This window comes from Salmo salar, chromosome 17, assembly GCF_965601325.2.
Source record: "Salmo salar chromosome 17, fSalSal1, whole genome shotgun sequence".
NCBI lineage: Eukaryota > Metazoa > Chordata > Actinopteri > Salmoniformes > Salmonidae > Salmo > Salmo salar.
In genome coordinates this window covers 85,420,214-85,447,764 of record NC_138307.1, presented here as the reverse complement: position 1 = coordinate 85,447,764, position 27,551 = coordinate 85,420,214, and the positions used below count along the sequence as shown (strand labels likewise).

Below are 27,551 nucleotides of genomic sequence, written 5' to 3'. Positions count from 1 at the left end.
GTGTACTATATAGGGAATAGGGCTCTGGTCTAAAGTAGTGCACTATATAGGGAATAGGGCCCTGGTCTAAAGTAGTGCACTATATAGGGAATAGGGCTCTGGTCTAAAGTAGTGCACTATATAGGGAATAGGGCTCTGGTCTAAAGTAGTGAACTATACAGGGAATAGGGCTCTGGTCTAAAGTAGTGTACTATATAGGGGGTAGGGCTCTGGTCTAATGTAGTGTACTATATAGGGAATAGGGCTCTGGTCTAAAGTAGTGAACTATATAGTTGGAATAGGGCTCTGGTCTAAAGTAATGTACTATATAGGGAATAGGGCTCTGGTCTAAGGTAGTGTACTATATAGGGAATAGGGCTCTGGTCTATAGTAGTGCACTATATAGGGAATAGGGCCCTGGTCTATAGTAGTGCACTATATAGGGAATAGGGCTCTGTTCTATAGTAGTGTACTATATAGGGAATAGGGCTCTGGTCTATAGTAGTGTACTATATAGGGAATAGGGCCCTGGTCTATAGTAGTACACTATATAGGGAATAGGGCTCTGTTCTATAGTAGTGTACTATATAGGGAATAGGGCTCTGGTCTATAGTAGTGTACTATATAGGGAATAGGACTCTGGTCTATAGTAGTACACTATATAGGGAATAGGGCTCTGGTCTATAGTAGTACACTATATAGGGAATAGGGCTCTGGTCTATAGTAGTGTACTATATGGGGAGCCATATGGTACATAAGGTCAGGATTCTAACAGGCTGACTTGTTCTATGAGGACATAGATATAACACACACACACACACACACACACACACCGAAATACAATTTTCCAAATGAGGACTGATGTAGACTATATAAAAATGTTACTTGATGTTTCCCAGCTTGGCTCAGCCAATTAGCTCGGCACAACAGTAATTTCACCCAACGAGAGCATGACAATATCCCAGAGGAGTAGAGTAGCTGCTAGATGCAAGGCATAGGGACACATCCCAAATGGCAACCTATTCCCTATTTAGTGCACTACTTTTGACCAGGGCCCTGTGAGGGCTAGTGGAACTACAAAGGGAATAGGGTACCATTTGGGATGTTAGTTCTCCAGCCAGCTAGGTTCATCAGAGTACGAGCAGCTTGGTTCTCTTGACATTATGGGATGTTAGTTCTCCAGCCAGCTAGGTTCATCAGAGTACGAGCAGCTTGGTTCTCTTGACATTATGGGATGTTAGTTCTCCAGCCAGCTAGGTTCATCAGAGTACGAGCAGCTTCGTTCTCTTGACATTATGGGATGTTAGTTCTCCAGCCAGCTAGGTTCATCAGAGTACGAGCAGCTTGGTTCTCTTGACATTATGGGATGTTAGTTCTCCACCCAGCTAGGTTCATCAGAGTACGAGCAGCTTGGTTCTCTTGACATTATGGGATGTTAGTTCTCAGGCCAGCTAGGTTCATCAGAGTACGAGCAGCTTCGTTCTCTTGACATTATGGGATGTTAGTTCTCCAGCCAGCTAGGTTCATCAGAGTACGAGCAGCTTGGTTCTCTTGACATTATGGGATGTTAGTTCTCCAGCCAGCTAGGTTCATCAGAGTACGAGCAGCTTCGTTCTCTTGACATTATGGGATGTTAGTTCTCCAGCCAGCTAGGTTCATCAGAGTACGAGCAGCTTCGTTCTCTTGACATTATGGGATGTTAGTTCTCCGGCCAGCTAGGTTCATCAGAGTACGAGCAGCTTCGTTCTCTTGACATTATGGGATGTTAGTTCTCCGGCCAGCTAGGTTCATCAGAGTACGAGCAGCTTGGTTCTCTTGACATTATGGGATGTTAGTTCTCCAGCCAGCTAGGTTCATCAGAGTACGAGCAGCTTCGTTCTCTTGACATTATGGGATGTTAGTTCTCCACCCAGCTAGGTTCATCAGAGTACGAGCAGCTTGGTTCTCTTGACATTATGGGATGTTAGTTCTCCAGCCAGCTAGGTTCATCAGAGTACGAGCAGCTTCGTTCTCTTGACATTATGGGATGTTAGTTCTCCAGCCAGCTAGGTTCATCAGAGTACGAGCAGCTTGGTTCTCTTGACATTATGGGATGTTAGTTCTCCAGCCAGCTAGGTTCATCAGAGTAAGAGCAGCTTAATTTTCTTGACATTATCTTAGAGGCGCTGCCTCTTCTCGCTAGATAAAGTTAATTGGCCCACATGAAAAGGCATTTGAAGTCCGTCCTTTCAAAGGAACGCTTCTTCCTTAGGAGGTTGGTGGTGTAGTCGACAGCCACTATACTGCAGCGGGTTCACCAAATCATCTTCTGGAGGTAATGAGCTGTGGTGTGAACTGAACTCTCTTTCTCTCTCTCCTGAACTGAACTCTCTCTCTCTCTCTCTCTCTCTCCTGAACTGAACTCTCTCTCCTGAACTGAAATCTCTACCTCCTGATGAGATGTTGGTTTAGTTCTGACAGGGTGCATGAGAACATGTCTCGTCATATCAGGTTCTTATGCAAATGAAAGGAAGTGTTTGCAGAGAGAGAGATAGAGGGACAGAGAGGGACAGAGAGAGAGAGAGAGAGAGAGAGGGAGAGGGAGAGGGAGACAGACAGACAGAGAGAGAGACAGAGAGAGAGAGAAAAAGGGACAGAGAGAGAGACAGAGAGAGAGAGGGACAGAGAGAGAGAGGGAGAGAGAGAGAGACAGGGGGAGAGAGACAGAGAGCGAGAGAGAGAGAGAGAGAGTTTCTCAAATGACACCTCTATGAACAGTTGCTTTGAGATAACTTGAGAACAGGAGGTGATGTTTGTAGTTGTAATGTATTATCATATCAAGACTGCACACCTTGCAGGTTACATCCTACACCTCAACACCTTGCAGGTTACATCCTACACCTCAACACCTTGCAGGTTACATCCTACACCTCATTACCTGGCAGGTTACATCCTACACCTCCACACCTTGCAGGTTACATCCTACACCTCATCACCTGGCAGGTTACATCCTACACCTCATCACCTGGCAGGTTCCATCCTACACCTCAACACCTGGCAGGTTCCATCCTACACCTCAACACCTGGCAGGTTCCATTCTACACCTCAACACCTGGCAGGTTACATTCTACACCTCTACACCTGGCAGGTTACATCCTACACCACAACACCTGGCAGGTTACATCCTACACCTCTACACCTGGCAGGTTACATCCTACACCTCAACACCTGGCAGGTTCCATCCTACACCTCAACACCTGGCAGGTTCCATCCTACACCTCAACACCTGGCAGGTTCCATCCTACACCTCAACACCTGGCAGGTTACATCCTACACCTCAACACCTGGCAGGTTCCATCCTACACCTCAACACCTGGCAGGTTCCATTCTACACCTCAACACCTGGCAGGTTACATTCTACACCTCTACACCTGGCAGGTTACATCCTACACCACAACACCTGGCAGGTTACATCCTACACCTCTACACCTGGCAGGTTACATCCTACACCTCAACACCTGGCAGGTTCCATCCTACACCTCAACACCTGGCAGGTTCCATCCTACACCTCAACACCTGGCAGGTTCCATCCTACACCTCAACACCTGGCAGGTTACATCCTACACCTCAACACCTGGCAGGTTCCATCCTACACCTCAACACCTGGCAGGTTCCATCCTACACCTCAACACCTGGCAGGTTCCATCCTACACCTCAACACCTGGCAGGTTCCATCCTACACCTCAACACCTGGCAGGTTCCATCCTACACCTTAACACCTGGCAGGTTCCATTCTACACCTCAACACCTGGCAGGTTACATTCTACACCACAACACCTGGCAGGTTACATCCTACACCTCCACACCTGGCAAGTTACATCCTACACCTCAACACCTGGCAGGTTACATCCTACACCTCTACACCTGGCAGGTTACATCCTACACCTCAACACCTGGCAGGTTACATCCTACACCTCAACACCTGGCAGGTTACATCCTACACCTCTACACCTGGCAGGTTACATCCTACACCTCTACACCTGGCAGGTTACATCCTACATCTCAACACCTGGCAGGTTACATCTCACAGCTCCACACCTGGCAGGTTACATCCTACACCTCAACACCTGGCAGGTTACATCGTACACCTCAACACCTGGCAGGTTACATCCTACACCTCAACACCTGGCAGGTTACATCCTACACCTCAAAACCTGGCAGGTTACATCCTACACCTCAACACCTGGCAGGTTACATCCTACACCTCAACACCTGGCAGGTTACATCCTACACCTCTACACCTGGCAGGTTACATCCTACATCTCATTACCTGGCAGGTTACATCTCACAGCTCCACACCTGGCAGGTTACATCCTACATCTCAACACCTGGCAGGTTACATCTCACAGCTCCACACCTGACAGGTTACATGCTACATCTCAACACCTGGCAGGTTACATCCTACACCTCTACACCTGGCAGGTTACATCCTACAGCTCAACACCTGGCAGGTTACATCCTACACCTCAACACCTGGCAGGTTACATCTCACAGCTCTACACCTGGCAGGTTACATCCTACACCTCAACACCTGGCAGGTTACATCTCACATCTCAACACCTGGCAGGTTACATCCTACACCTCAACACCTGGCAGGTTACATTTCACATCTCTTATTGTAAATACCTTGTAAATGTTTAGTTGTTGTAATTTTTGGGGGGAGCCAACATGGACAGATAACATGAGAACTGAGTGTCTGGTGTTGTTCTGCAGTACCTTCAGAAACTATTGACATCCCTTGACTTTCATCCACATGTTGTTGTGTTACAGCTGGAATTTAAAATGGATTAAAATGGAGAAACATTATCACTGGCCTACACACAATACCCCGTAATGTCAAAGTGGAATTAAAAATTAAAAGCTGAAATGTCTTGAGTTAATAAGTATTCAACCCCTTTGTTATGGCAAGGCTAAATTTGTTCAGGATTAAAAATGTGCTTAACAAGTCACATAATAAAGTTGCATTGACTCACTCTGTGTTCAATAATAGTGTTTAACGTGATTTATGAATGACTACCTCATCTCTGTACTCCACACATACAGATAATTGTAAGGTCCCTCAGTCGACGATTCAACCACAAAGACCAGGGAGGTTTTCCAATACCTCGCAAAGAAGGGCACCGAGTGGCAGATGTTTTTTTGTTTTTTGAAAGCAGACATTGAATATCCCTTTGAGCATGGTGAAGTTATTAATTACACTTTGGATGGAGTATCAATACACCCAGTCACTACAAAGATACAGGCTTCCTTCCTAACTCAGTTGCCAAAGAGAAAGGAAACCTCTCAGGGATTTCACTATGAGGCCAATGGTAACTTTAAAACAGTTACCATTGGGGGGCCAGTACGAAAAAAATAATAATTATGAAATGAAACGTATGCATTCACTACTGTAAGTCGCTCTGGATAAGAGCGTCTGCTAAGTGACTAAAATGTCAAATGTAATGGCTGTGATATGAAAACTGAGGATGGATCAACAACATTGTACTCAACAATACTATCCTAATTGACAGAGTGAAAAGAAGGAAGCCTGTACAGAATAAAAATATTCCAAAACATGCATCCTGTTTGCAACAAGGCACTAAAGTAATACTGTAAAAAACAAACACTGCTATCTCAGCACACTACGTCATTAATGAATCAAACAATTAACTTTTTCAATTCGTTTCCTGATTTCGAGTTTTAAAATCTAGACATGATACACTAAGAATACCACAGCAGCTAAGATACGATGCTTTCTCTCCCTGTGCTAGCATTAACAATCAGAGGGCAGAGTGTAAACTGGTCCCTATCTCTCCCTGTGCTAGCATTAACAATCAGAGGGCAGAGTGTAAACTGGTCCCTATCCCTCCCTGGGTTAGCATTAACAATCAGAGGGCAGAGTGTAAACTGGTCCCTATCCCTCCCTGGGTTAGCATTAACAATCAGAGGGCAGAGTGTAAACTGGTCCCTATCTCTCCCTGTGCTAGCATTAACAATCAGAGGGCAGAGTGTAAACTGGTCCCTATCCCTCCCTGGGTTAGCATTAACAATCAGAGGGCAGAGTGTAAACTGGTCCCTATCTCTCCCTGTGCTAGCATTAACAATCAGAGGGCAGAGTGTAAACTGGTCCCTATCCCTCCCTGGGTTAGCATTAACAATCAGAGGGCAGAGTGTAAACTGGTCCCTATCCCTCCCTGGGTTAGCATTAACAATCAGAGGGCAGAGTGTAAACTGGTCCCTATCCCTCCCTGTGCTAGCATTCACAATCAGAGGGCAGAGTGTAAACTGGTCCCTATCCCTCCCTGGGTTAGCATTAACAATCAGAGGGCAGAGTGTAAACTGGTCCCTATCCCTCCCTGTGCTAGCATTCACAATCAGAGGGCAGAGTGTAAACTGGTCCCTATCCCTCCCTGGGTTAGCATTAACAATCAGAGGGCAGAGTGTAAACTGGTCCTAATCTATTTCTGCCATTTTGCTAATTCTTTATTACACCAGATTAAACATGACAATTCCATCAGGAGTTGTCAAGAGATCAGAACCAGACTGGCACCAGGCTACATGTTGGGTCCAACAAGCTGAACTCCATCTGTTTCATAGGGTCAGTCATTCACCCTGTTCTGTTCTCAACTCTACCCGTCAGAGACTCCTCTTTTATGGCATTGGAACTGACTTGGATTATTTCCTGTATAATAGTACGCTTGCGTCCTTACCTTGTTTTTCCCCTAGTAATAAAATGCTATTGATTATTGCATTGCTGTGTTTTTGAGTTAGCAAGAAAGGCATTTCACTGTACTTGTGCATGTGACATTAAAAACGTCTCTCTAAATCAAGAGGACTCAAGTGGAGCGTGTCCTGATGGGTGAGTAAATTTGTGGTGCTGTGCCACGCTCCAGTTTTCCACTAGGGACCTGTAGTCTGTGTAACCGTTAAGACATGGCTACCAGGTGGAAACTGACAGAGGGAAGTTACAGTACAACAAGAACCACATAGTGACACCCAGTCTCCTTCCTGTCCCAACCTGTGCTGTTCTGAGAGGGTCACAGGTCCATGATAAAATCATTTATATGTTTAAAGAAAATGATTAAATAATGTACCATATTAGTAACTAGTTGTTTATGTAGCATGTATAATAAATAATTAAAGTATTAAACATAAGTCCAACTAGGTTGGACTGGGAGGGAGATAAACGTGTGTATGTGTGTTTCTAAGAAAATACCGAGAACAATTACCCGACCTGGCTAGAACTCTGAGAAACCTATGATAGGACAGGGAGTACTTCTCAAGGTTTCTCTAATCTCGGGGGAATGGAACAGACAGCGCTGGGTAGTGATAAACAGTGGTGACAACTCTGGAGAAGCACACAACTCACCTACTGTTTGTGTCGATGTATGTGCGTAGGATATCTACTGTTTGTGTGGATGTATGTGCGTAGGTAGGAAGTGAACTATAAAATGGATGTCTTTGTATAATGAACTTCAGAGTACCCTAGTGAATAAACATTGACTATTGTAAGCTGGGACTCTCGTCTGTTTCATTCAACCAGAATCTTACAAACTCTGGGTTGCAGACTGAGTAGATTAATTTAAGTTTATGAACATTGATAACGAAATTCACATTAACAGTCCATCTCCATGCTCCCTTCGAGGTAGAGGTGGTCGCCCCCTTCTGGTCTGGCATGGAGTTGCTCCATCCTCATTGACGGTCAGCTTGCAGCCAGGCCTGGCAAGGGTTGTCTCAAATGACACCCTATTCCCTATATAGTGCACTACTTTTGACCAGAGCCCTAGACTACTGCACTATAAAGGGGTTAGGGCGCTTTTTGGGAGGACTCTATTTGCGAGTCCTCCCAACCCCTATCCCTTTCACAGGGAGGCCTGAAACCAGAGACCTATTTATGGATGTGAGAAACTCTGAATGTTAGATTTAAATACACCTGCAGTGAGGCTTAGCTTTCACTACACCTGCAGAGTGAGAGGCTTAGCTTTCACTACACCTGCAGAGAGGCTTAGCTTTCACTACACCTGCAGTGAGGCTTAGCTTTCACTACACCTGCAGTAAGAGGCTTAGCTTTCACTACACCTGCAGAGTGAGAGGCTTAGCTTTCACTACACCTGCAGAGTGAGCGGCTTAGCTTTCACTACACCTGCAGAGAGGCTTAGCTTTCACTACACCTGCAGTGAGGCTTAGCTTTCACTACACCTGCAGTAAGAGGCTTAGCTTTCACTACACCTGCAGAGTGAGAGGCTTAGCTTTCACTACACCTGCAGTAAGAGGCTTAGCTTTCACTACACCTGCAGAGTGAGAGGCTTAGCTTTCACTACACCTGCAGAGTGAGAGGCTTAGCTTTCACTACACCTGCAGTAAGAGGCTTAGCTTTCACTACACCTGCAGAGTGAGAGGCTTAGCTTTCACTACACCTGCAGTGAGGCTTAGCTTTCACTACACCTGCAGAGTGAGAGGCTTAGCTTTCACTACACCTGCAGAGTGAGAGGCTTAGCTTTCACTACACCTGCAGAGTGAGAGGCTTAGCTTTCACTACACCTGCAGAGTGAGCGGCTTAGCTTTCACTACACCTGCAGTGAGGCTTAGCTTTCACTACACCTGCAGTGAGGCTTAGCTTTCACTACACCTGCAGAGTGAGAGGCTTAGCTTTCACTACACCTGCAGAGTGAGAGGCTTAGCTTTCACTACACCTGCAGAGTGAGAGGCTTAGCTTTCACTACACCTGCAGTGAGGCTTAGCTTTCACTACACCTGCAGAGTGAGAGGCTTAGCTTTCACTACACCTGCAGTAAGAGGCTTAGCTTTCACTACACCTGCAGAGTGAGAGGCTTAGCTTTCACTACACCTGCAGTGAGGCTTAGCTTTCACTACACCTGCAGAGTGAGAGGCTTAGCTTTCACTACACCTGCAGTAAGAGGCTTAGCTTTCACTACACCTGCAGAGTGAGAGGCTTAGCTTTCACTACACCTGCAGAGTGAGAGGCTTAGCTTTCACTACACCTGCAGTAAGAGGCTTAGCTTTCACTACACCTGCAGAGTGAGAGGCTTAGCTTTCACTACACCTGCAGTAAGAGGCTTAGCTTTCACTACACCTGCAGAGTGAGAGGCTTAGCTTTCACTACACCTGCAGAGTGAGCGGCTTAGCTTTCACTACACCTGCAGTAAGAGGCTTAGCTTTCACTACACCTGCAGTGAGAGGCTTAGCTTTCACTACACCTGCAGTAAGAGGCTTAGCTTTCACTACACCTGCAGAGTGAGGCTTAGCTTTCACTACACCTGCAGTGAGAGGCTTAGCTTTCACTACACCTGCAGAGTGAGCGGCTTAGCTTTCACTACACCTGCAGTAAGAGGCTTAGCTTTCACTACACCTGCAGTAAGAGGCTTAGCTTTCACTACGCCTGCAGAGTGAGCGGCTTAGCTTTCACTACACCTGCAGAGTAAGAGGCTTAGCGTTATTTAGTTTAATCTATCCATATACCTTTTTTTAGCTTTGATCTGGACAACTTGATGCCAGGCACCACAGGCATAGTGACATTTTTGCATGTAATTATCAATTTTGATAGCTCACGAGTGGTCTAAGGCACTGCATCTCAGTACAAGAGGCATCACTACAGTACCTGGTTCGAATCCAGGCTGAATCCCATCCTGCCGTGATTGGGAGTCCTATAGGGAGGTTCACAATTGGTCCCAGCGTCGTCCGGGTTTGGCCTGGGGTAGGCCGTCATTGTAAATAAGAATTTGTTCTTAACTGGCTTGTCTTGTTAAATAATACCACTGTCATAAAAATGCCATGAATGGTAACCACTGTTAAATGGACATCCATCATTTAAAAACCAACTGAATAGAGAATGTAACAAACTGGACTATATTTAGTAACTTCATTTGAAGAGATTGTGATTGGGTCTAAATACAGTACCAGTGAAACGTTTAGACACACCTACTCATTCAAGGGTTGAGAGAACGCCAAGAGTGTGCAAAGCTGTCATCAAGACAAAACAAAAGTGGCTACTTTGAAGAATCTCAAATATAAAATATATTTTGATGTGTTTAACACTGTTTTGGTCACGACATGATTCCTCATATATGTTATTTCATAGTTTTAATGTCTTCACTATTATTTTACAATGTAGAAAACAGTAAAAAATAAATAAAAGAAAAACCCTTGAATGACAAGATGTGTCCAAACTTTTGACTGGTACTGTGTTTGGCAGTGTAAATGTTGTGTACTTGTCTAACTGCCATTTCCCGACAGTCAAACTTATTTTCCTCATCCTCAGAAGCATCAGCGTTCACCAAATTGTGTGTGGTTATCCTTAGACGTATTTTCCCGGACTTATACATATGGAATTGTTGACATGTCAAATTTTTATTCTAGATTACATTTTCTTCTGAAAGAAAAATGCATTTTAGTATTTTAAAGATAGAAAGATGTAAAAAGTATTCATTAACAATCTGCTATGTATAAATCCAGCCCTGGAGTGTCTTAACAAAATGAAATACAAATATTTAGGCTGACTTAAACCGATGTCCACAAAAATGTATTTGCTTGATATGCAAATATGTGCATTTTTATCGAAATATCACCTAATTTGCATATGTCAATAGAATATTTCCAGGAGAAAATTATATTAAAAAGTATTATATTTGTGTCCACTTTCAACCGGTAAAAGTTGACTGTGATATGATTAAGGGTGTGGTGCCTGGCCTTCCATAGAGCAAAAGGAAGCACTACCCACTGGATCAAAGTAATCATTGTTCTGCCAAAACCAAGTGTGATGTACCCGATTTCTAGCGAATCAGAAGCGTACATCTCGGGGTCTGGCAGGAAGCTGCGTATAAACAGATGGAGGTGAAGGATGCATCCCAAACGGCACTCAAAACCTATGTAGGGCACTGCTTTAGACCAGAGCCCCATGGGTCTAGGAAGTAGTGAACTATATAGGTAACAGGGTCCCCGTTTGAGATAGATCTGATTTGTAGCTTTGAAGGAACTCATTTCAGTCAACCAAACAACTCACTACCGTAGCATCCATCCTGTCAAACATGGTTTTATTTCCCCTACGTTCAGTTATATTTGTGATATAACACAATATTTTAATATCTGGATCATTCACCAATATCTTGGTTTTGACATCTTCAAATGCCTCTTAACTTGCTGTCGTCAAATCCCGATGGTGCTGTCCCTGATGCTGCCATAGAAACAGACAGACAGACAGACGGAGACAGACAGGAGGGAGACAGACAGGAGGGAGACAGAAGGAGGGAGACAGAAGGAGGGAGACAGACATGGAGACAGAAGGAGGGAGACAGACATGGAGACAGACATGGAGACAGACATGGAGACAGACCAGGAGACAGACAGGAGACAGACAGGAGACAGACCGGAGACAGACAGACAGGGCCAGGTAGACAGACAGGAGACAGAAGGAGACAGACAGGAGACAGGGCCAGGTAGACAGTGTAGCTAGGATAGTAGTTTGCGTCTATAGACCAACTGAAACAACTCAACATAACCAAGAGGGAACACACAAGATCAGAAAACCAGCTCACCAGGAAGAAGAATATATCTTATTGTTTTTTTGTTAATTAGATCTGATTTGGTTTTTATTTGTGTTTCTGTGGGGGTTTAAAGACGGGAATCAGAAGTCCACTTCACAGCATCGCTCCCTAGTGGCGGTCCACGCCGGCGCTCAGTAGCAGCTCTGTGGGTGTCTGAGCCGGGGATCTGAAAGCAGTCTGGAAGCCTGGAGGTGGAGAGTGGAATTGACTGGCTGGGTGGGGGTTGTGAGAGGCTGTGGATGGGGGTGGGTAGGGAGCCCAGCTGGGTCTGTGGTGAGGGCGGACCTGGCCGCTGTGTGAGTTGGGCTGCTGGGGGTTTGGGTTAGCAGTGGAGCTGGGGAGAGACGCAGCATCCATCTCTGTAAGGACCTGAAGGGACTTGAGCCAGTGGGGAGGGTTGTCATCCTGGAGGGAGTCCAAACTGTTGCCTGCTGACGATGGGAAACCTGGAGAGAGAGAGAGAGAGTGAGCGAGAGAGAGAGAGACAGAAGAGTTAATGAGAACCACAGTACAGAACAAGTCTGAAGTCCAACTGACAAAACTCAGGGAGGAAAATAACTCCTAGGCTAGGATGTCAACACTGACAGACCCAGGATCCTCTTCACTAACCAGGCTGCCTGCCTCCGACAGGACAGATACAGATAGGAGAGCTGGGCCTGGCTGGCTGACAAGAGAGCTTGCTATTAAAACCACACAGAGACAGACAGCCACAATGATTGGCCACCATTACATTATTAGCCGTTAGAGAGGAGAAATCCTCTGTGGAGAGGACCTGTCTGTCTGGAGCCATGACTTACTAATACGACAAAAACCCTTTAGGCCTAACAGCAAGCGTTAGCCACTTCCTGTCTGGGAAGTTCTGCACTACTATAGACCGGGGCCCTATGTAGAACACTACTATAGACCAGGGCCCTATATAGAACACTACTATAGACCAGGGCCCTATATAGAACACTACTATAGACCGGGGCCCTATATAGAACACTACTATAGACCGGGGCCCTATGTAGAACACTACTATAGACCAGGGCCCTATATAGAACACTACTATAGACCAGGGCCCTATATAGAACACTACTATAGACCAGGGCCCTATATAGAACACTACTATAGACCGGGGCCCTATATAGAACACTACTATAGACCAGGGCCCTATATAGAACACTACTATAGACCAGGGCCCTATATAGAACACTACTATAGACCAGGGCTCAGAGGGAAAAGGGTGCCATTTGGACCACGATAACCGTTTCTTATCGGATTGATGCTGTCTTCTGCCCGCTTGTGATTGGATGTTATCTTAGACGAAGCAAATTGATTGGATGGGACTCTAGATGAAGTGCATTGATTGGTCGATGTCCAATTGGCAATAACCCTGTTTTACTGCCATTGATTCAGCATTGTTTCCAGGCTGTTATGGACTACAGGGGTGAAGAGAACAGCCCTATTGGACAATCTAATTCCCATGGTCTTTTACTGAGACCATTGGGTTGACACCAGACCAGACATTATGGTAGTATAGAGAGAGCTTCAGTCAGGACACACTATCCACACAGTCAAAAAATACAGGTCTCTGATAATGTCTGTGCTTTTATGCACATCAGGAATAGACGTTCTAAACAGAACAGTATCTAACAGTGGATGGAAGGAGGGAGGAAGGAGGGAACAGTATCTAACAGTGGATGGAAGGAGGGAGGAAGGAGGGAACAGTATCTAACAGTGGATGGAAGGAGGGAGGAAGGAGGGAACAGTATCTAACAGTGGATGGAAGGAGGGAGGGAGGAAGGAGGGAACAGTATCTAACAGTGGATGGAAGGAGGGAGGAAGGAGGGAACAGTATCTAACAGTGGATGGAAGGAGGGAGGAAGGAGGGAACAGTATCTAACAGTGGATGGAAGGAGGGAGGAAGGAGGGAACAGTATCTAACAGTGGATGGAAGGAGGGAACAGTATCTAACAGTGGATGGAAGGAAGGAGGAAGGAGGGAACAGTATCTAACAGTGGATGGAAGGAGGGAGGAAGGAGGGAACAGTATCTAACAGTGGATGGAAGGAGGGAGGAAGGAGGGAACAGTATCTAACAGTGGATGGAAGGAGGGAGGAAGGAGGGAACAGTATCTAACAGTGGATGGAAGGAGGGAGGAAGGAGGGAGGGAACAGTATCTAACAGTGGATGGAAGGAGGGAAGGAAGGAGGGAACAGTATCTAACAGTGGATGGAAGGAGGGAGGAAGGAGGGAACAGTATCTAACAGTGGATGGAAGGAGGGAGGAAGGAGGGAACAGTATCTAACAGTGGATGGAAGGAGGGAGGAAGGAGGGAACAGTATCTAACAGTGGATGGAAGGAGGGAGGAAGGAGGGAACAGTATCTAACAGTGGATGGAAGGAAGGAGGGAACAGTATCTAACAGTGGATGGAAGGAAGGAGGGAACAGTATCTAACAGTGGATGGAAGGAGGGAGGAAGGAGGGAACAGTATCTAACAGTGGATGGAAGGAGGGAGGAAGGAGGGAACAGTATCTAACAGTGGATGGAAGGAGGGAGGAAGGAGGAGGGAACAGTATCTAACAGTGGATGGAAGGAGGGAGGAAGGAAGGAGGGAACAGTATCTAACAGTGGATGGAAGGAGGGAGGAAGGAAGGAGGGAACAGTATCTAACAGTGGATGGAAGGAGGGAGGAAGGAAGGAGGGAACAGTATCTAACAGTGGATGGAAGGAGGGAGGAAGGAGGGAACAGTATCTAACAGTGGATGGAAGGAGGGAGGGAACAGTATCTAACAGTGGATGGAAGGAGGGAGGAAGGAAGGAGGGAACAGTATCTAACAGTGGATGGAAGGAGGGAGGAAGGAGGGAACAGTATCTAACAGTGGATGGAAGGAGGAAGGAAGGAAGGAGGGAACAGTATCTAACAGTGGATGGAAGGAGGGAGGAAGGAAGGAGGGAACAGTATCTAACAGTGGATGGAAGGAGGGAGGAAGGAGGGAACAGTATCTAACAGTGGATGGAAGGAGGGAGGGAACAGTATCTAACAGTGGATGGAAGGAGGGAGGAAGGAAGGAGGGAACAGTATCTAACAGTGGATGGAAGGAGGGAGGAAGGAGGGAACAGTATCTAACAGTGGATGGAAGGAGGAAGGAAGGAAGGAGGGAACAGTATCTAACAGTGGATGGAAGGAGGGAGGAAGGAAGGAGGGAACAGTATCTAACAGTGGATGGAAGGAAGGAGGAAGGAGGAACAGTATCTAACAGTGGATGGAAGGAGGGAGGAAGGAGGAACAGTATCTAACAGTGGATGGAAGGAGGGAGGAAGGAGGGAACAGTATCTAACAGGGATGGAAGGAGGAGGAAGGAGGGAACAGTATCTAACAGTGGATGGAAGGAGGGAGGAAGGAAGGAGGGAACAGTATCTAACAGTGGATGGAAGGAGGGAGGAAGGAAGGGAGGGAACAGTATCTAACAGTGGATGGAAGGAGGGAGGAAGGAAGGAGGGAACAGTATCTAACAGTGGATGGAAGGAGGGAGGAAGGAGAGGGAACAGTATCTAACAGTGGATGGAAGGAGGGGAAGGAGGGAACAGTATCTAACAGTGGATGGAAGGAGGAAGGAAGGAAGGAGGACAGTATCTAACAGTGGATGGAAGGAGGGAGGAAGGAAGGAGGGAACAGTATCTAACAGTGGATGGAAGGAGGAAGGAAGGAAGGAGGGGAACAGTATCTAACAGTGGATGGAAGGAGGGAGGAGGAAGGAGGAACAGTATCTAACAGTGGATGGAAGGAGGGAGGAAGGAGGGAACAGTATCTAACAGTGGATGAAGGAGGAGGAAGGAAGGAGGGAACAGTATCTAACAGTGGATGGAAGGAGGGAGGAGGGAGGGAACAGTATCTAACAGTGGATGGAAGGAGGGAGGAAGGAGGGAACAGTATCTAACAGTGGATGGAAGGAGGGAGGAAGGAGGGAACAGTATCTAACAGTGGATGGAAGGAGGGAGGAAGGAGGGAACAGTATCTAACAGTGGATGGAAGGAGGGAGGAAGGAGGGAACAGTATCTAACAGTGGATGGAAGGAGGAAGGAGGGAACAGTATCTAACAGTGGATGGAAGGAGGGAGGAAGGAGGGAACAGTATCTAACAGTGGATGGAAGGAGGGAGGAAGGAGGGAACAGTATCTAACAGTGGATGGAAGGAGGAAGGAGGGAACAGTATCTAACAGTGGATGGAAGGAGGGAGGAAGGAGGGAACAGTATCTAACAGTGGATGGAAGGAGGAAGGAAGGAGGGAACAGTATCTAACAGTGGATGGAAGGAGGGAGGAAGGAGGGAGGAACAGTATCTAACAGTGGATGGAAGGAGGGAGGAAGTAGGGAGGGAACAGTATCTAACAGTGGATGGAAGGAGGGAGGAAGGAGGGAACAGTATCTAACAGTGGATGGAAGGAGGGAGGAAGGAGGGAACAGTATCTAACAGTGGATGGAAGGAGGGAGGAAGGAGGGAACAGTATCTAACAGTGGATGGAAGGAGGGAGGAAGGAAGGAGGGAACAGTATCTAACAGTGGATGGAAGGAGGGAGGAAGTAGGGAGGGAACAGTATCTAACAGTGGATGGAAGGAGGGAGGAAGGAGGGAACAGTATCTAACAGTGGATGGAAGGAGGGAGGAAGGAGGGAACAGTATCTAACAGTGGATGGAAGGAGGGAGGAAGGAGGGAACAGTATCTAACAGTGGATGGAAGGAGGGAGGAAGGAGGGAACAGTATCTAACAGTGGATGGAAGGAGGGAGGAAGGAGGGAACAGTATCTAACAGTGGATGGAAGGAGGGAGGAAGGAGGGAACAGTATCTAACAGTGGATGGAAGGAGGAAGGAGGGAGGAAACAGTATCTAACAGTGGATGGAAGGAGGGAGGGAAGGAAGGAGGGAACAGTATCTAACAGTGGATGGAAGGAGGGAGGAAGGAAGGAGGGAACAGTATCTAACAGTGGATGGAAGGAAGGAGGAAGGAGGGAACAGTATCTAACAGTGGATGGAAGGAGGGAGGAAGGAAGGAAGGAGGGAACAGTATCTAACAGTGGATGGAAGGAGGGAGGAAGGAGGGAACAGTATCTAACAGTGGATGGAAGGAGGGAGGAAGGAAGGAAGGAGGGAACAGTATCTAACAGTGGATGGAAGGAGGGAGGAAGGAGGGAGGGAACAGTATCTAACAGTGGATGGAAGGAGGGAGGAAGGAGGGAACAGTATCTAACAGTGGATGGAAGGAAGGAGGAAGGAGGGAACAGTATCTAACAGTGGATGGAAGGAGGGAGGAAGGAGGGAACAGTATCTAACAGTGGATGGAAGGAGGGAGGAAGGAGGGAACAGTATCTAACAGTGGATGGAAGGAGGGAGGAAGGAGGTTACAGTATCTAACAGTGGATGGAAGGAGGGAGGAAGGAGGGAACAGTATCTAACAGTGGATGGAAGGAGGGAGGAAGGAGAAAAAGACAGTCTCTTGGCATATTCACCCATTTAGAAGATAGAAAGACATCATTACATAAACTAACAGAGAGAGAGAGAGAAAGACAGAGAGAGAGCGGGCGATAGAGACAGAAATGAAATCCGTGGAAAGAGCTGAAGAAGAGACGTGTAGCTGTAAGGAGACGTGTGTTAGGACCACCATTGTCTCCCCTAGGGGATGTAGAATGCTCCATGCCAGGGAGGAGACCAGACGTTACACTCCCCTGATCTGAACCCCCAGACGATAGATGATGTCTGGGGTAGATGCTGAGCACACTCAGGGTGTGTCCCAAATTGGCACCATATTCCCCATGTAGCGCACTACTTTTGACCAGAGCTGGTGCACTACACAGGTAGCCATTTGGGACATACTTCCGATGCAAGGAGCAACACACCATGCAAGGCAGGCAGGGAGTCCAGCTGGATGTAGAGCATAACGTAATGCCATAAGGAAATGATCTTTTCTTTATGGCATTTGTGTTCTATCATTTGTACTAACTCTGCACTCTAAATAGAAATAACACCAGATGTAAAATGGTATATTTCCCTTCTTTTCCATTCCATACACAGCCTCTCATAATAACGGATACCAATTAAGAATAGACCTACATATTCTGACATGGCAATATGCTGGGATTACGTGTCAGAATACATTTAATCTCAGATTGGTGGTTGTTTCTGACAAACCCAAATCCTGGGCCTACATCTGCCAAGCAAGCCCTGGCTTGACTATCTCTGCCCTGCCCAAAACACTACATACAGTGCAATCGAAAAGTATTCAGACCCCTTGACTTTTTCCACATTTTGTTATGTTACAGCCTTATTCTAAAATGGATTAAATAATTTTTTTCTCATCAATCTACACACAATACCCCATAACGACATCACAATACCCCATAACGACATCACAATACCCCATAATGACATCACAATACCCCATAACGACATCACAATACCCCATAATGACATCACAATACCCCATAACGACATCACAATACCCCATAATGACAAAGTGAACAGGATTTTTTTGCAAATTAATAAAAAATAAAAAAAAACATTTACATAAGGATTCAGACCCTTTGCTATGAGACTAAATTGAGTTCAGGTGCATCCTGTGTCCATTGATCATCCTTGAGATGTTTCTACAGCTTGATTGGAGTCCACCTGTGGTAAATTCAATTGACCGGCCAAACTGAGCAATCAGGGGGAGAAGGGCCTTCGTCAGGGAGGTGACCAAGAACCCGATGGTCACTCTGACACAGCTCTAGAGTTCCTCTGTGGAGATGGGAGAACCTTCCAGAAGGACAACCATCTCTGCAGCACTCCACCAATCAGGCCTTTATGGTAGAGTGGCCCGACGGAAGCCATTCCTCAGTAAAAGGCAGTAAATGACAGCCCACTTGGAGTTTGCAAAAGGCACCTAAAGGACTCAGACCATGAGAAACAAGATTCTCTGGTCTGATGAAACCATGATTGAACTCTTTGACCTGAATGCCAAGCTTCACGCCTGGAGGAAACCTGGCACCATCCCTATGGTGAAGCATGGTGGTGGCAGCATCATGCTGTGGGGATGTTTTTCAGCGGGCAGTGACTGGGAGACTAGTCAGGATGGAGGCAAAGATGAAAGTAGCAAAGTACACAGCTTGACCTCAGCTAACACACTAATAAAGACGTGTTTAGGACCGGTGCCACACAGCAGACAAAGCCAGAGTTTTATGTTAGTCCTGCCTGCGGTTAGTCTTTCCCACCAACATTAACACATTACATGAGCAATATGACACTCAATCTGATCCTGCACTGTGTTAGTGGTAAAATTCCAACTGCCAATTAGTGAGCCACTTCCACCAACAGCAAACAACACAATTATTTAAAGAGCCATTGGAATTTGGAAGTAAAGGAATGCAAATGTCCCTCTACCCAATTAGCAAAGAGTTGACATCAATCCAACACTTCAAACCATAGACACACCACACCAAGTCCCAACTACACTTGAGCGACGTTAGTGGTTAGTTTCTAGTGGTTACAGGCTACAGATCATACTACAGGCCTATTGGTTTCTAACTAGTGCCTGGCTACAGGCTACAGATCATACTACAGGCCTATTGGTTTCTAACTAGTGCCTGGCTACAGATCATACTACAGGCCTATTGGTTTCTAACTAGTGCCTGGCTACAGGGTACAGATCATGCTACAGGCCTATTGGTTTCTAACTAGTGCCTGGCTACAGATCATACTACAGGCCTATTGGTTTCTAACTAGTGCCTGGCTACAGATCATACTACAGGCCTATTGGTTTCTAACTAGTGCCTGGCTACAGATCATACTACAGGCCTATTGGTTTCTAACTAGTGCCTGGCTACAGATCATACTACAGGCCTATTGGTTTCTAACTAGTGCCTGGCTACAGATCATACTACAGGCCTATTGGTTTCTAACTAGTGCCTGGCTACAGATCATACTACAGGCCTATTGGTTTCTAACTAGTGCCTGGCTACAGATCATACTACAGGCCTATTGGTTTCTAACTAGTGCCTGGCTACAGATCATACTACAGGCCTATTGGTTTCTAACTAGTGCCTGGCTACAGATCATACTACAGGCCTATTGGTTTCTAACTAGTGCCTGGCTACAGATCATACTACAGGCCTATTGGTTTCTAACTAGTGCCTGGCTACAGATCATACTACAGGCCTATTGGTTTCTAACTAGTGCCTGGCTACAGATCATACTACAGGCCTATTGGTTTCTAACTAGTGCCTGGCTACAGATCATACTACAGGCCTATTGGTTTCTAACTAGTGCCTGGCTACAGATCATGCTACAGGCCTATTGGTTTCTAACTAGTGCCTGGCTACAGGGTACAGATCATGCTACAGGCCTATTGGTTTCTAACTAGTGCCTGGCTACAGATCATACTACAGGCCTATTGGTTTCTAACTAGTGCCTGGCTACAGATCATACTACAGGCCTATTGGTTTCTAACTAGTGCCTGGCTACAGGCTCCAGTTACCTGTGATGATGGCTGGATCCATCCAGCTGGTCGTGCCCGTCCCATAGCTCCCGTCCCAGCTAAGGCTATGTGACATGCCCCCCGGACCACCAGACCTTGGTCCCGAAACTGACCTGGCCCCCGGCCCAAAGCCCAGCGGTGGCCCCATGTGGTGAACACTGGACGAAGAGGAGGAGGAGTTGATGTTTGGCAGTAGGGCTTTAAGGGCGTCCTGGCTCTCTTTAATGTTTCTATGCTGTTCTAGTGAATCCCTGACAACACCACTGCTGCTTTCTGCTGCACACAAACACACAGAACACAGAGATACAAGCAGCTCAGACCACAGCGGTCGGGAGAGTCAAAGATGACGCTTCTCAAAACTCTATCGAGGTCAATTCAATTCAACATGCACTCCTTGGACCCCAGGAAGAGTAGCTGCTGCTTTTGCAACAGCTAATGGGGATCCTAATAAAATAGAGACAGGAGACAGGGGTGAGGAGACAGGAGACAGGGGTGAGGAGACAGGAGACAGGGGTGAGGAGACAGGAGACAGGGAGGGAGGAGACGTTGAACATATTTCACAAAAAGTTAATGAGGCTTTATCCTCATGCCAGAGGCCATCTCAGGGAAGCAGAGAGCCAGACAGACCATCAGACAGACCATCAGACAGACCATCAGACAGACCATCAGACAGGCCATCAGACAGACCATCAGACAGGCCATCAGACAGACCATCAGACAGACCATCAGACAGACCATCAGACAGGCCATCAGACAGGCCATCAGACAGGCCATCAGACAGGCCATCATCAGACAGACCATCAGACAGACCATCAGACAGGCCATCAGACAGGCCATCAGACAGGCCATCAGACAGGCCATCAGACAGGCCATCAGACAGGCCATCAGACAGGCCATCAGACAGACCATCAGACAGACCATCAGACAGGCCATCAGACAGGCCATCAGACAGACCATCAGACAGACCATCAGACAGACCATCAGACAGGCCATCAGACAGGCCATCAGACAGACCATCAGACAGGCCATCAGACAGACCATCAGACAGACCATCAGACAGACCATCAGACAGGCCATCAGACAGGCCATCAGACAGGCCATCAGACAGACCATCAGACAGACCATCAGACAGACCATCAGACAGACCATCAGACAGGCCATCAGACAGGCCATCAGACAGGCCATCAGACAGGCCATCAGACAGGCCATCAGACAGACCATCAGACAGACCATCAGACAGGCCATCAGACAGACCATCAGACAGACCATCAGACAGGCCATCAGACAGGCCATCAGACAGACCATCAGTCAGACAGACCATCAGACAGGCCATCAGACAGACCATCAGACAGGCCATCAGACAGGCCATCAGACAGGCCATCAGACAGGCCATCAGACAGGCCATCAGACAGGCCATCAGACAGGCCATCAGACAGGCCATCAGACAGGCCATCAGACAGGCCATCAGACAGGCCATCAGACAGGCCATCAGACAGACCATCAGACAGGCCATCAGACAGACCATCAGACAGGCCATCAGACAGACCATCAGACAGACCATCAGACAGACCATCAGACAGACCATCAGACAGACCATCAGACAGACCATCAGACAGACCATCAGACAGGCCATCAGACAGACCATCAGACAGACCATCAGACAGGCCATCAGACAGGCCATCAGACAGACCATCAGACAGACCATCAGACAGGCCATCAGACAGACCATCAGACAGGCCATCAGACAGGCCATCAGACAGGCCATCAGACAGGCCATCAGACAGGCCATCAGACAGACCATCAGACAGGCCATCAGACAGGCCATCGCAGACAGGCCATCAGACAGGCCATCAGACAGACCATCAGACATGCCATCAGACAGGCCATCAGACAGACCATCAGACAGGCCATCAGACAGACCATCAGACAGACCATCAGACAGGCCATCAGACAGACCATCAGACAGACCATCAGACAGACCATCAGACAGGCCATCAGACAGGCCATCAGACAGGCCATCAGACAGGCCATCAGACAGACCATCAGACAGGCCATCAGACAGACCATCAGACAGGCCATCAGACAGACCATCAGACAGACCATCAGACAGACCATCAGACAGACCATCAGACAGGCCATCAGACAGGCCATCAGACAGGCCATCAGACAGGCCATCAGACAGGCCATCAGACAGACCATCAGACAGACCATCAGACAGGCCATCAGACAGACCATCAGACAGACCATCAGACAGACCATCAGACAGACCATCAGACAGACCATCAGACAGGCCATCAGACAGACCATCAGACAGACCATCAGACAGACCATCAGACAGACCATCAGACAGACCATCAGACAGGCCATCAGACAGGCCATCAGACAGACCATCAGACAGGCCATCAGACAGGCCATCAGACAGACCATCAGACAGACCATCAGACAGACCATCAGACAGGCCATCAGACAGACCATCAGACAGACCATCAGACAGGCCATCAGACAGACCATCAGACAGACCATCAGACAGGCCATCAGACAGGCCATCAGACAGACCATCAGACAGGCCATCAGACAGACCATCAGACAGACCATCAGACAGACCATCAGACAGGCCATCAGACAGACCATCAGACAGACCATCAGACAGGCCATCAGACAGACCATCAGACAGACCATCAGACAGACCATCAGACAGGCCATCAGACAGACCATCAGACAGACCATCAGACAGACCATCAGACAGACCATCAGACAGGCCATCAGACAGACCATCAGACAGACCATCTCAGGGAACACCTCAGAGTGGAGCGAGGCAGACAGCATCCAGGAGAAAGACGCCAAGAAGGTGTCATAGAACTCTCTGTCTGTAGCAAACACAACACAGAGGACAGAGAGAGAACTGACCCCTTATAAACATTCATCTACAATAATGCTGTTGTAAAATGGGCTGGGGGGATTTGGGGAGTTGGGAGGGAGGGTAGTAATGTCTGCCAAAAAGCTCAGTGGCTCGCTGTGAACTATGACTTGATAGTCAGAGCACACGCAACATACAACACTGCACACCAACTACCACAACAATGAGATACTGTCAATCCAAAAGCACCTGCCTTCAAAATGGAGACTGTTGGAGGGATGGAGGGATGGGCTGTACAGATGGAGGGATGGAGGATCGGCTGTACAGATGGAGGGATGGAGGATGGGCTGTACAGATGGAGGGATGGAGGATGGGCTGTACAGATGGAGGGATGGACGATGGGCAGTACAGATGGAGGGATGGACGATGGGCAGTACAGATGGAGGGATGGAGGATGGGCTGTACAGATGGAGGATGGGCAGTACAGATGGAGGGATGGAGGATGGGCTGTACAGATGGAGGGATGGAGGATGGGCTGTACAGATGGAGGGATGGAGGATGGGCTGTACACATGGAGGGATGGAGGATAGGCAGTACAGATGGAGGGATGGAGGATGGGCATTGCAGATGGAGGATGGGCAGTACAGATGGAGGGATGGAGGATGGGCTGTACAGATGGAGGGATGGAGGATGGGCTGTACAGATGGAGGGATGGAGAGTACAGATGGAGGGATGGGCAGTACAGATGGAGAGATGGAGAAATGGGCAGTACAGATGGAGGGATGGAGGATGGGCTGTACAGATGGAGGGATGGACAGTACAGATGGAGGGATGGAGGATGGGCTGTACAGATGGAGGGATGGAGGATGGGCTGTACAGATGGAGGGATGGAGGATGGGCTGTACAGATGGAGGGATGGAGGATAGGCAGTACAGATGGAGGGATGGAGGATGGGCAGTACAGATGGAGGGATGGAGGATGGGCAGTACAGATGGAGGATGGGCAGTACAGATGGAGGGATGGAGGATGGGCTGTACAGATGGAGGGATGGAGGATGGGCTGTACAGATGGAGGGATGGAGAGTACAGATGGAGGGATGGAGAGTACAGATGGAGGGATGGAGAGATGGGCAGTACAGATGGAGGGATGGAGAGATGGGCAGTACAGATGGAGGGATGGAGGATGAGCTGTAGAGATGGAGGGATGGAGGATGAGCTGTAGAGATGGAGGGATGGACGATGGGCTGAACAGATGTAGGGATGGAGGATGGGCTGTAGAGATGGACGATGGGCTGTACAGATGGAGGGATGGACGATGGGCTGTACAGATGGAGGGATGGACGATGGGCTGTACAGATGGAGGGATGGACGATGGGCTGTACAGATGGAGGGATGGACGATGGGCTGTACAGATGGAGGGATGGACGATGGGCTGTACAGATGGAGGGATGGACGATGGGCTGTACAGATGGAGGGATGGAGGATGGGCTGTAGAGATGGAGGATGGGCTGTACAGATGGAGGGATGGACGATGGGCTGTACAGTTGGTATATTCACCTCAGTGTGGTATATTCACCTCAGTGTCTGGATGTGGTAGATTCACCTCAGTGTCTGGATGTGGTAGATTCACCTCAGTGTCTGGATGTGGTATATTCACCTCAGTGTCTGGATGTGGTATATTCACCTCAGTACATGGATGTGGTATATTCACCTCAGTGTGGTATATTCACCTCAGTGTCTGGATGTGGTATATTCACCTCAGTGTGGTATATTCATCTCAGTGTCTGGATGTGGTATATTCACCTCAGTGTGGTATATTCACCTCAGTGTGGTATATTCACCTCAGTGTCTGGATGTGGTATATTCACCTCAGTGTCTGGATGTGGTATATTCACCTCAGTGTGGTATATTCACCTCAGTGTGGTATATTCTCCTCAGTGTGGTATATTCACCTCAGTGTCTGGATGTGGTATATTCACCTCAGTGTGGTATATTCTCCTCAGTGTGGTATATTCTCCTCAGTGTGGTATATTCTCCTCAGTGTGGTATATTCTCCTCAGTGTGGTATATTCTCCTCAGTGTGGTATATTCACCTCAGTGTGGTATATTCACCTCAGTGTCTGGATGTGGTATATTCACCTGAGTACATAAATATTGGCCAGTCATGTTTGACAAATATAATGAAGGATAACAATCATTTCTAAAGGCTTGATTCTGTTGACGTACTCCAGGCACCATTGGTTCAGATTAGACGGTCTCAAGACAAGAGTGAAGGCCAGTGCCTGGTCGCACAGAGCACGTTGCCCACCTTGAAACTGAGTAGAAGGGGTCAGCATTTTGACCATCAACTTAACTGTTTAAAACCTGGTTGACTTATAGTTTACAAAGCATGTCTTACCTTGTTTCAAAGTAGCCTAGCCAAAATATAACCATAGAAATCAGCATGATCATTACACAGGTGCACCTTATGCTGGGGACAATAAAAGGCCACTAAAATATGCAGTTTTGTCACAACGCTCCCTCAACAGAGGTCTCAAGTTGAGGGAGCGTGAAATTGGCATTCTGACTGTAGGAATGTCCACCAGAGCTGTTTCCAGAGAATTGAATGTTAATTTCTTTATCATAAGCCAACTCCAACGTTGTTTTCGAGAATTTGGCAGTACGTCCAACCGGCCTCACAACCGCAGACCACGTGTACGCCACATCCGGCTTCATGTGGGATTGTCAGAGACAAGCCACCAGGACAGCTGATGAAAGTGAGGAGTATTTCTGTCTATAATAAACCCCTTTTGTCGGGGGAAAACTGATTCTGATCAGCTAGGCCAATAAGTCCATCAACGACGTCGTCCCCACAGTGACCGTACGTACATATCCCAACCAGAAGCCATGGATTACAGGCAACATTCGCACTGAGCTAAAGGCTAGAGCTGCCGCTTGCAAGGAGTGGGACACTAATCCGGATGCTTATAAGAAATCCCGCTATGCCCTCAGACGAACCATCAAACAAGCAAAGAGTCAATAAAGGATTAAAATGGAATCCTACTACAATGGCTCTGATGCTTGTCGGATGTGGCAGGGCTTGAAAACTATTACGGACAACAAAAGGGAAACCCAGCCGCGAGCTGCCCATTGACGCAAGCCTACCAGACGAACTAAATGCCTTTTATGCTCGCTTCGAGGCAAGCAACACTGAAGCATGCATAACAGCACCAGCTGTTCTGGACGACTGTGTGATAATGCTCTCGGTAGCCGATGTGAGCAAGACCTTTAAACAGGTCAACATTCACAAAGCTGCAGGGCCAGACTGATTACCAGGACATGTACTCAAAGCATGCATGGACCAACTGGCAAGTGTCTTCACTGAAAATGTCAACCTCTCCCTGACTGAATCTGTAATACCTACATATTTCAAGCAGACCACCATAGTCCCTGTGCCCAAGGAAGTGAAGATATCCTGCCTAAATGATTACCGCCCCGTAGCACTCACGTCAGTAGACCAGCCTTTCTAAGCACTTCATGGTCAAGGCTCACATCAACAGCATCCTCCCGGAAACTCTAGACCCACTCTAATTTGCATACCGTCCCAACAGATCCACAGATGATGCAATCTCAATCGCACTCCACACTGCCCTTTCCCACCTAGACAAAAGGAACACCTATGTGAGAATGCTGTTCATTGACTACAGCTCAGCGTTAAACACCATAGTGCCTATAAAGCTCATCACTAAGCTAAGGACCCTGGGACTAAACACCTCCCTCTGCAACTGGATCCTGGATTTCCTGATGGGCCACCCCCAGGTGGTAAGGGTAGGTAACAACACGTCTGCTATGCTGATCCTCAACACTGGGTCCCCTCAGGGGTGCGTGCTTAGTCCCCTCCTGTACCCCCGGGTTGAGAGTTTCAAGTTCTCTGGTGTCCACGTCACCAACAAACTATCATGGTTCAAACACATCAAGACAGTCGTGAAGAGGGCACGACAACACCTTTTCCCCCCTGAGGAGACTGAAAAGATTTGGCATGGGTCCTCAAAAAGTTCTACAGCTACACCATCGAGAGCATCCTGACCGGTTGCATCACCGCCGGGTATGGCAACAGCTCAGCATCTGATCGTAAGGCTCTACATAGGGTAGTGCGTACGGCCCAGTACATCACTGGGGCCAAACTTCCTGCCATCATGGACCTACACTACTGTTTAAAAGCTTGGGGTCACCTAGAAATGTCCTTGTTTTTGAAAGAAAAAAAATGTTGTCCGTTAAAATAACATCAAACTGATCAGAAATACAGTGTAGACATTGTTAATGCTGTAAATGACTACTGTAGCTGGAAACGGCAGATGTTTTATGGAATATCTACATAGGCGTACAAAGAAGCAATAAAACTGGCCTTCTTTATACCAGTTGAGTATCTGGCAGCTTCATTAAATAGTACCCACAAAACTGAGCAGGAGGACAAGTACATTAGTGTATAGTTTGAGAAAGCTTCATTAAATAGTACCCGCAAAACACCAGTCTCAACGTCAACAGTGAAGAGGCGACTCCGGGATGCTGGCCTTCTAGACAGAGTTGCAAAGAAAAAAGCCATATCTCAGACTGGCCAATAAAAATAAAAGATTAAGATGGGCAAAATAACACACTGGACAGAGGAAC

General features: G+C 47.4%; 1 protein-coding gene across 3 annotated transcripts in view; it reads right to left on the bottom strand.

The window, feature by feature from the left end:
* Positions 1-11,030: 11,030 nt before the first annotated feature.
* Positions 11,031-27,551, bottom strand: part of LOC106609840 (CCR4-NOT transcription complex subunit 4) — a 64,882-nt gene continuing 48,361 nt past the window's right edge. Inside the window, exons 12-13 of one of the 3 annotated variants that reach the window (XM_082964301.1) lie at positions 20,049-20,324; positions 11,031-12,003 (exon numbers count right to left, since the gene is read on the bottom strand). In XM_082964301.1, the coding sequence (XP_082820427.1) occupies positions 11,666-12,003; positions 20,049-20,324 (614 nt within the window). In that variant the 3' untranslated portion in view covers positions 11,031-11,665. The remainder of the gene's footprint in view (positions 12,004-20,048; positions 20,325-27,551) is intronic. The other 2 variants (XM_082964302.1, XM_082964303.1) reach the window with 2 other exon arrangements.